The following is an 11,250-nucleotide window of genomic DNA, read 5'->3' as shown; positions in this document are numbered from 1 at the left end:
TAGTAATTGAGGACCCTGGTTTTCATGATGAAGGAAGAAAAGCTGTTTTTATTGGCTAATTGTCCAATTCAGTTGATATTTTCCACTTCAGGGTTTTATAAAAAATGAAAATTTGTATGATAAAATTATTTGGATTCTTACTTAATGTTAAAGTTAGCTTACATTTTCATGCCATTAACCCTTTAACGCCGACTGGACGTATTTTACGTCGACAAAAGTTGTCTGTCGGGTGCGAAGTGGATGTAAAATACGTCGACTACAAAAGTTTTTTTTAAATATTCGGGGAAAAATACTTATAGGCCTCGTTTGCGAAAAATTTTAAATCACTTTTCCTTGAGGGATGCTGGGAGTTCATGGATCACGCTGTTGTTTTGTTTACAAGCGTGACCCAGCTGCGCATGCGCGAATTTCTTTCATATCCCAAAAGAAAGCATCAGCTAACTCTGCTGAAAATCTCAGAAATTCTTTAGTCACTTTGTCGTAATTTTTGCACTTTTCTATTAGCCTTTACATAAAGTTTTATATATGAAAATGTGCGCAATTTCATGTAGAATACAACTAAAAATAGCTCATGGTTGTAGCTTTTATCAATTTTGACATATTTTCATATAAATCACGATAAGTGCCAAAATTTCAACCTTCGGTCAACTTTGACTTGACCAAAATGGTAAAAAAATGCAATTGTAAGCTAAAACTCTTACATTCTAGTAATATTCAACCATTTACCTTCATTTTGCAACAAACGAGAAGTCTCTAGCACAATATTTCGATTTATGGTGAATTTTTGAAAAACTTTTCCTTGTTTTCCGCTAACTCTGTTGAAAATCTCGGAAATTCTTTAGTCACTTTGTCATAATTTTTGCATTGTTTTTATTAGCCTTTACATAAAGTTTTATATATGAAAATGTGTGCAATTTCATGCAGAATACAACAAAAAATAACTCTTGGTTGTAGCTTTTATCAATTTTGACATATATTTTCATATAAATCACGATAAGTGCCAAAATTTCAACCTTCGGTCAACTTTGACTTGACCGAAATGGTCGAAAAATGCAATTGTAAGCTAAAACTATTACATTCTAGTAATATTCAATCATTTATCTTCATTTTGCAACAAATGAGAAGTCCCTTTTTGCAACAAACGAGAAGTCTCTAGCACAATATTTTGATTTATGGTGAATTTTTGAAAAAACTTTTTCCTTACATCCGCACTAACTCTGCTGAAAATCTTGCAAGGGCTCTTCCAAACACGTGTGTGTTCGTGTGTTCGTCGTCCATCGGAGTGGACAAGACAACAAGAGCATCTTGTTTTCATTCTCTAAAGGAACGCGATTTAACCATACAATAAATCCGTCTGTTTCTCCCTAACCATTGTTGTCTTGATGTATGTACAATCACCACTACTTGCATTGCCATGCAAGCATTGTAATCATGTACTCATAATGTTCCAACGAATCTTCTGTATCAAACTGTGTGTATGTTTCTGTTTGTGAAGACGCCAAATGTCTCGCCACTCTGATGGACAACGAACACACGAACACACGTGTGTGGAAGAGACGGCGTCAGGCTCTTACAATCTCAGAAATTCTTTAGTCACATTGTCGTAATTTTTGCAGTTTTCTATTAGCCGTTACATAAAGTTTTATATATGAAAATGTGTGCAATTTCATGTAGAATACAACAAAAAATAACTCATGGTTGTAGCTTTTATCAATTTTGACATATTTTCATATAGATCACAATAAGTGCCAAAATTTCAACCTTCGGTCAACTTTGATTCGACCGAAATGGTCGAAAAATGCAATTGTAAGCTAAAACTCTTACATTCTAGTAATATTCAATTATTTACCTTTATTTTGCAACAAACGAGAAGTCTCTAGCACAATATTTTGATTTATGGTGAATTTTTGAAAAAACTTTTTCCTTACGTCCACGCTCGCTAACTCTGCTGAAAATCTCGGAAATTCTTTTGTCACTTTGTCGTAATTTTTGCACCGTTTTATATTAGCCGTTACATAAAGTTTTATATATGGAAATGTGTGCAATTTCATGTAGAATACAACAGAAAATAACTCATGGTTGTATCTTTTATCAGTTTTGAAATATTTTCATATAAATCATGATAGGTGCCAAAATTTCAACCTTCGGTCAACTTTAACTCGACTGTAATTGTCGAAAAATGCAATTGTAAGCTAAAACTCTTACATTCTAGTAATATTCAATCATGTACCTTCATTTTGCAACAAACTGGAAGTCTCTAGCACAATATTTCGATTTATGGTGAATTTTTGAAAAAACTCCTTAGTCCACGCGGTAACTCGGCCGAACATCTCAGAAATTCTTTCGTCACTTTGTCGTAATTTTTGCATCGTTTTATATTAGCTGTTACACAAAGTTTTATATATGAAAATGTGCACAATTTCATGTAGAATTCAAAAAAAATAACTCATGGTTGTAGCTTTTATCAGTTTTGAAAAATTTTCATATTAATCACGATAAGTGCCGAAATTTCAATCTTTGGTCAACTGTGACTCGACCAAAATGGTCGAAAAATGTAGTTGTAAGCTAAAAATCTTACATTCTATTAATATTCAATCATTTAACTTCATTTTGCAACAAATGGAACGTCTCTAGCACAATATTTCGATTTATGGTGAATTTTTGCAAAAAACTTTTTTACGTCCCGCATTCACATTAATTCATGCATCATTTTGTGATAATATTTTCTCTGTGTTGCTTTGATCGTTTTACAATTTGTTATATACCAAAATCATTGCAATTTAGTGTACAATACAAAGAAAAAAATAACTCGTTAGCTTTAACCGTTTTGCTCACAGCGATTTGTATACAATTTTATATGAAATTTTTTTGCTCTGTCATATATTTCAATATTTATATATGATAATGATATTTTTTCATTTCTGATGGTTGCATACTAAACTTCAGGCAATGACAAAAAAGAGCCAAAAATGAACTCTTAATCTTAAAAACTAAGCGTGCTGTGATTTTTGATAAAAACTTTTTTTTCCGCTCGCTCTAACTCCTGAACGCCTGGCATACGACAGACACTTTTTTTGTAAATAGAGGCTCGGCGTTAGAGGGTTAATATCTGTATCATTTATTTTTTCTTGTAGAAACTATAGCAAATCATCAATGGGCACTTTTGTGAACAGTGAATTGACTTCAAAACTAATCAACCTACAATTTGTATCTTTACCTTTCAGCTTTGTGGTAAGATCTTTATTTTTAATATGTGCCTTTGATATACTTTCTATAAGCAGATTTAACAAAGAGCCTAACCATTTTGACAGATGATAAGAGGCTGAGCCTATTGAACTGATAATGGGCCTGATTGGTTGACCTTCTTTATGAATCTTTACTGTTCCATACATATAAGGAAGAGCAGCATTAACGGCAGAGAATTTTTTGGCTAGTTCATGGTGGGACTTTAACAAAGATTTCACAGTACTGTTATAATGCTCATTAACTTTATCGGTGGGATCTCCCATCAATCCACACCTGACAGGTGTCAGGGAGGCAGAGTTTGGAAACTCATTACCACACCTGCCCCTGTACTGTGTTTACAAATATGATAATCCTATATTCATACTTTTCTACTGCCTGCCCTAAAATTTAAACAATTTACAAATTTCTTTTGATATTAAAGGATCAATTTTATACACCCCTTGACTGATATTCATATTATGTTTGTAACTTTCTTTTATAAAGCTAGATTTAATGATATTCCTTTCCAGTGCATTATTAGAATATACAATCCTCTTTGCCCCTTCCCAGTTGATAGCATGACTGTTCTCACTAACATGTACAAAAATGCCACTGTTCCCCTGTGCATATCTTATACATTTCTTTTGCCGTTCAGTTCTTTTTTCCAGTGCTTTCCCTTTTTGGCCAATATCAAAGTTATCACAAGACTTACATGGAATTTTATATAAATACCCTTTAGTATTGTCAGGGAAGTTCTTGATAAGTACATTTTTCATTGTTTTATTGTTCTTAAATGCGACATTAACACCAAAATTCTTAAGAAGATGGGGGATATCTTTCATATTATTATTATAAGGCAGTACAAGCAAATTTTTTGTGTTGTAAAGTTCTTTTTGGTTTTGATACATATTTTTTTTGCCGCTTCAAATGCACTGTTTAATACACTGTCAGGATATTTCAATTTCTTGCCTGCATTTTTAATCTTATCTATTTCCTCATCAATATATTCAGGGCTGCATACCCGTAACGCTCTTAAAAATAGATGAAAACACTGATTTTTTAACCTTATTGCTTTGTCTGGAATAGAAATGCACATACAAAGAAATATTAGTAGGTTTTCTATACACACTGTATTTAAACCCACTACTATTTCTTCGTATGAGGACATCCAAAAAAGGGTAAGCACCCATCATTTTCCATTTCCATCATGAATGTAATTGATGGTACTGCCTTATAATAATAATATGAAAGATATCCCCATCTTCTTAAGAATTTTGGTGTTAATGTCACATTTAAGAACAATAAAACAATGAAAAATGTACTTATCAAGAACTCCCCTGACAATACTAAAGGGTGTGTATATAAAATTCCATGTAAGTCTTGTGATAACTTATATATTGGCCAAACGGGGAAAGCACTGGAAAAAAGAACTGAACAGCATAAGAAATGTATGAGATATGCACAGGGGAACAGTGGTATTTTTGTACATGTTAGTGAGAACAATCATGCTATCAACTGGGAAGGTGCAAAGAGGATTGTATATTCTAATAATGCACTGGAAGGGAATATCATTGAATCTAGCTTTATAAAAGAAAGTTACAAACATAATATGAATATCAGTCAAGGGGTGTATAAACTTGATCCTTTAATATCAAAAGAAATTTGTAAATTGTTTAAATTTTAAGGCAGGCATTAGAAATGTATGAATATAGGATTATCATATTTGTAAACACAGTACAGGGGCAGGTATGGTAATGAGTTTCCAAACTCCGCCTCCCTGACACCTGTCAGGTGCGGATCTGAGGTTGCCTGTGGTCGGTATGCTTATCAGTATTGTCCCCTGAGAGTATATTGTGATTTTTAGCCAAATGAGTTTTGAAGGCCACTCCTACCTTGACACCCGCCAGTGGGTGAATCTGTAGTCTCAAACAGTTGTGTATGTTCGTCAGTACTGACTCTGTAGTACAGTAAACCCCCTGTATTTGCATTCTCATGATTCGCAGACTCACCTATTCGCAGATTTCTCTATGGAACATATATGCACATCATTTACAGAAAATTCACCCATTTACGGTATTTTTCACCAAAAAATATTCACTAATTACTGTATTTTCATATAATTTTCATGACTAAATGCACTTTTTGTGATAAAACTGTTTAAATACTCAGGTATAAGCATTTTTAGAGGGGTTTTGTTTTGTGTTTGAACTATCAAAATAGGCAGTTCTAAGTGTTTTTAGAGGGGTTTTAAGTATTTGCAGATTTTAGCTATTCACGGGGGGTGTGTGGTACGCATCCCCAGCAAATACGGCGGGTTTACCATATACAGTATATATTTGTGATGTCTAATATATATCTATATACAGATTGTATATATGTGTGCATATGTATACATATACAGGCAGTCCTTGGTTATGATGGGTTCCGCTCCCGGCCAAGCTCCGCTAACTGAAAATCAGCGATAAAAGCACCGATAAACCACTTAACGGCACCGATATCCATTTAGCAGTGCTGATAAACCGTTTACCGACGGCAATAAACCTTTTACTAATGCTGATAAACTGCTTACCGTTGCCGAAAATCTGGTTAATGGCATCGCTAGCCAAGCACTGTAACACTGTTAAGCAGGGACTGCCTGTATATATATATATATATATATATATATATATATATATATATATATATATATATATATATATATATATATGATATATATATATATATATATATATATATATATATATATATATATATATATATATATATATATGTGTGTGTGTATATGTGATATATATATATATATATATATATATATATATATATATATATATATATATATATATATATATATATATATATATATATATATATATATATATAGATATATATATATATATATATATATATATATATATATATATATATATATATATATATATATATATATATATATATATATATATATATATTTAATTTTTGTAGTTTTGCTTAATTTTTAGATCAATAAATTATCCTTTACATTGTCAATTCTTCTTGGTATTTCAGGGTGAAACAAAGAACATTGGCAGGTTTTCTTTATGGGTTAGGAATAACCCAAGGAAGGCTCATCATGTGATCCTCAGCCTAGGGCTTTTGGTTTTCTTCAGCCGTCCTCTGTATGATATATTTTTTAGGGATACAGAAAAGGATCTCACCAGTGGAAGTCTTAAACGTCAGTAATATCCTCTATCATCAAGTATGGAATCAGTCAAGAAAGCCCAGAATCGTCTTCGTATGTATCCAAAGTTGATTTATCAGTGTGGACCAATAGCAACTGAATATGCTCGTTGTGTAGCACTTAAAGAAAATGTTTTGAAAGGTGATTGCTCACAAGAGTTTGAAGCTTTTAAAAAATGTGTTCAGGAAGCTGCAAAAAGAATGAATACAAGGTTGTAGAAACATTGGTTTTGCCAGATAGCTTTTGATTAGTGTATTTTGAAAGCTAGGGTTACTTTTTTGTAGAAAATTACCTGTATCATGAAATAGTAAATTCTGATGATGATGGAATCCATGCAACATGGTACTGTACTGTTGTAAAGTATTAGGTAAGTCTAATTAATTGTATTTATTGTATATTACAAGTGTTTTAAATTTCTTGTAATGGCCCTGGGTACAAGAAGTTCACGATTTGGCTCAACTGAAGCCATTCAGATTCACTTGTTTTTAGGTTTTTTAGTTCGTTTTATGTTTATTGTGTATGGTGAACACCATGATAAAACCAATGTTCTTAAGTATACAGATGTGGACTACCATGTTTTTACGGATGCTGCATATGAGGTTGCCAGTGGGGGCTCCCCCTTTGACAGACACACTTACAGATATACACCATTTTTAGCATGGATGTTACTCCCAAATATTTACTACCATTTTATTTTTGGGAAGCTGATTTTTTCCTTTTTTGATTGTGTGGCTTCAAAACTGATGTACCATTTGCTGTTGCTTGATGGCCAGAGCAAAGCAACTGCAGTTAAATGTTCATTCTTATGGTTATATAACCCATTGGTTATTGGAGTTTCAACTAGAGGAAGTGCTGAGGCTGTCATGGCTGTATTAGTGTTGTTGACCTTGTACATGTTACGATTACGTCTCACCCTTTTGTCAGGATTCTTTTTGGGCCTGTCTGTTCATTTTAAATTGTACTCAGTGATTTACACCCTTCCCATGTATGTGTCATTAACAAGTCACCATCATCAGGATTCTGTTTGGAGGCAAATTCTTCCCAACCATGCTAAGGTAAGGTTAGCAGTAGGTGCAATGATTTCATTCTTTGGCATGACTGGGTTGGGTTTTTTCTTATATGGAGAACAGTACATAGAGGAAGCTTTTTTGTACCATCTTTCTAGGACTGATACGAGGCACAATTTTTCCATATATTTTTATCTTTTGTACATTGGGTCTGATTTTCACATCCCTGGACTAAGCATAGCAACATTTGGTCCCCAGCTTCTTTTAGTTGTTGCCCTCGGGTACAAATTCAGTAATAGATTAGATGTTCCATTTGCCATTTTTGCACAGACTGTTGTGTTTGTAACATTTAACAAAGTTATAACATCTCAGTATTTTTTATGGTATCTAGTCCTTTTACCTGTAATAGTCCCACGTCTGTCAATGACATGGCAAAAAGGAGTTTTATTAACTGTCTTGTGGACAGCAGCCCAAGTTTCATGGCTTCTCCCAGCTTATCTTCTTGAATTCCATGCTATTAATGCATTTATACCCATCTGGCTTGAGAGCATTGCTTTCTTTTGCTGTAATGTTGGAATCTTGATGGCTTTTATATCGAGTTACATCGCCATACCAAGCATACATCACCAAAACTCCCGTAAAAACCGGTAGCCTGTCAAAACATGATTTTAGGAATACAATGTAATATGTACATACAGATGAATAAATATAAAATGATATTGAAGAACATATTGTATCTGGAGTTTCATTTGAATGTCATCATGGTACATCCTCTTTCCGTATGTTGATTACCAACAACTTACAAGGTTGTCAGTCTTTGATAAATGAGTGAATATCCTAGCATTTATTTGATAAGAGGCAATTTGGACTCTACAGTTTTGTGTGTTACAGTACCATGTATTTTTACAAAATGATTATTCCTCCAGTGTGATACTGGAATAGGAAGTCCTATATTTTGTTACGTACCACTTGGACAGATTCCATCATTACATTGTTATACAATGAGCATTTTACTCTTACAGTTGAGCCTCTTAAAACTGGCATTCTGTGATCCGGGAACTCCCATGGTTCGGCTCGATTTTGAATCCACCGCCATGAGTTCCTTGAGCAGCCACGAGGGCGGCGCCACATATTTACAACTTCCCCGTCAGCAAAAATTATGCCATGTATGTTTTTATGAAAATAATTTTTAGTAATGAAAATGTGTGAAGTCAAATATGTTTACGATATTAACTTGAAATGAAAAAACATATTTTTTTAAAGATTCCACTTGAGAAGGCTCTGCCAAGTCAGAACTTTTAATCAAAACAATGAGACATTTGGCAACACATGAATTCCTTACTCTTAGATTGCTTGAAAGACTTATGGGTGATACAGTTTTGATAATTTTTTTATGTAGCTGTTTATTTATCCATTTGATGTGCCACCCATGAGCTCAGATGATGCTGGAGGTAAGAAGCGCAAGCATAAATCTTTATGCTAGAAAATGTTTCTATCCTTCCCCTCCTGTCAGTGAATGTTTAATGTTCATTTTCCTCAATAGATGGCTGTGTGCTTTGCTTACTTTTTGACGGCGAAGTGTCAAATGCACCAAGTGATCGCCGAAATTCATTCTTTTTTTTTTTCGTCATTTCATTCCCCTCTACAGTCAGAGTAAATGACGAAACTAACAGCGATAATTATGAAGATAGTAAATTTAGGAGGTGAAATTCACTGATAATATTCTGCAGATTCAGAGAAAAGTTAAGTAGTTGACTTATGGTTAGGCTAACTTGGGAATGTATGCAAAATGTGTTAAAGTATGCTATTTTTAAGAAAATTATATAGTATGAAGTTATAAAATGATAAAGTGAAAATATGTGAGTAATAAAATGACAAAAAGTGGTGTCATAATTTAGCCAAGAAGTAGGCTAAGTTGGCAGCTAGGATATTTGTATGTGGAATTAGCTCGCAAGACTATGTGTACGTGATGGCTTCATTTTTTAGGGGTGTATTCTATATTCCAGGATTTTCTGTGGTCCGGCAGTGACCTGGCCTCAAGGTTTCTGGATTTAAGAGGATGGACTGTACTGAAATGATGGATATATACCAACATATTCCCTATTCATAGTTATTGTAAAGCATTTTTTTAATAGATAAAAATGTAATCATTAGTGCAGAAGGTCCCTGAGTAGTCTGTACATTTAGAATCTTAATGAGTTTTGCTTTCGACGTTGTATATTTTATATTTGCTTTTCATTCATTTCCATATGAGGCGTCTGGAGGTAAAGGGGTGACATCGCCAAAACCTGATTTTGAGTAAAATGCGTTCAAAGTTGAACTATCGATACCGGACATTTCTCTTGACTTACTACATCCATGTTTATATGTATTTTACTTGTCTTGCGTAGCCATATATGAAAAAACGAAAATACAATGTTTTGTTGAAAAAAAAATCATAACACATCAAAATTTGCATACCTCAGTATGCAAAACAGTTATGAAATTAGGAAAACCCAAATTTCTTTTACATTATTAAAAACGTCTTTGTTCACCATAAATACACTATGAGCCATTTCATTGTAAACCTGAAAACAAATTTTTTATGAGTTTTTATAGATTGGCAATTTTAACATACCACACATTTACAGTATTTTTCCCTCGGTTCCCAATGTAAATGGTTCATAGATTATTGTCAGTCATTTAATACTACTGTGCTGGTGCGCCACATGGGCTGTGGTTGGTTGAGAGCGAAACTATAAACACAGCTGGATGAAAGGGAGCTGCTCATTGGCTTGCACACCATGGCCATGTTCGCCCTTTACTTCCCAGAGGGAGAACATGAAACCAAGAAATACACGTGAAAACCTGTGGACTGCCACCCCTCTGTTCAATGGTTTTAAGGGTCAATATTGCTTGGCCAGTATGTGGAAATCATAGAAAATGGATTTCTCTATAATTTTCTAGGACTAACTCAAAATCATTGATTTGGCAATGTTGCCCCTTTACCTCCAGATGCCTCATACGGAGTGTTGATTTTGTGAGCTTCTATTACCTAACCTGCTTCTGGTTTTCTTAATACAGCAATTTGTTCAGCAGGCATGCTTGAGTGAATTTAATTCTAAGAAATATGGGGTGTGTAGATGCTACTTATTTAAGCTTATCGATCTAACGCACAAACTACCCATGCCATGCCCATGTTCTTGTTGAGGGGACTGGGTCTTTTCTTAACAGAGATGCAAAGTTTTATTGCTTAAATGCTTAACAATCCAGATTGTCTTGTAACCAATTCAGGTACTTAAGTGGAAGCATTAATATATCAGGGAAATGACTTGTTTCTTGGAAGTAGAATGCAAAACTACTATTTGCTGGTTATGGTAAGTGTTGATAAGATTGTGGCCAATTAACAAGTTTTTTGCCATGATGGCACTGGGTGACCTCCTTGACCCCAAGGCTGACCCTTAGGCTCAAACTTCATACATTCATTCCTCCCATATAAAGAGTGAGTCTCCTATATAAAAGACAAAGTTTTCTATTTTTGTTGGAAAAAATAAATTTTAAATATAATCAACATTTTTTCTAGATACATAAAACTGAAGCCTTTTATCATAATTCCACCTAACCAGCCACACTTGGTCTCAAGTGGTGAAATAAAAGTGAATGAGTGATGCCTAGTAAGTGGGCAGTACCCTTCCACTCAACTGGTATCAGGAATAATCTTACATGAAAGAATTCAGGTGTTTATAACTAGGAAAAGTATATATTAAAAATAAAACACCATAAAACAATGAAAAAACAAGAATAGTTGAAAATACTGAATTC

General features: G+C 33.8%; 1 protein-coding gene across 1 annotated transcript; it reads left to right on the top strand.

Moving 5' to 3' along the window:
- Nucleotides 1-6,309: 6,309 nt before the first annotated feature.
- Nucleotides 6,310-8,185, top strand: PIG-M (Phosphatidylinositol glycan anchor biosynthesis class M). The gene has a single exon (XM_067107898.1). It carries the CDS (start codon nt 6,865-6,867, stop codon nt 8,098-8,100), a length of 1,236 nt encoding a protein of 411 aa, XP_066963999.1. The 5' UTR covers nt 6,310-6,864; the 3' UTR covers nt 8,101-8,185.
- Nucleotides 8,186-11,250: the final 3,065 nt, after the last annotated feature.

Source organism: Macrobrachium rosenbergii, chromosome 8 (genome assembly GCF_040412425.1).
Source record: "Macrobrachium rosenbergii isolate ZJJX-2024 chromosome 8, ASM4041242v1, whole genome shotgun sequence".
Taxonomy (NCBI): Eukaryota; Metazoa; Arthropoda; class Malacostraca; order Decapoda; family Palaemonidae; genus Macrobrachium; species Macrobrachium rosenbergii.
The sequence above is the reverse complement of the archived record's forward strand: the minus strand, read 5'-3'. Positions and strand labels throughout refer to the sequence as shown.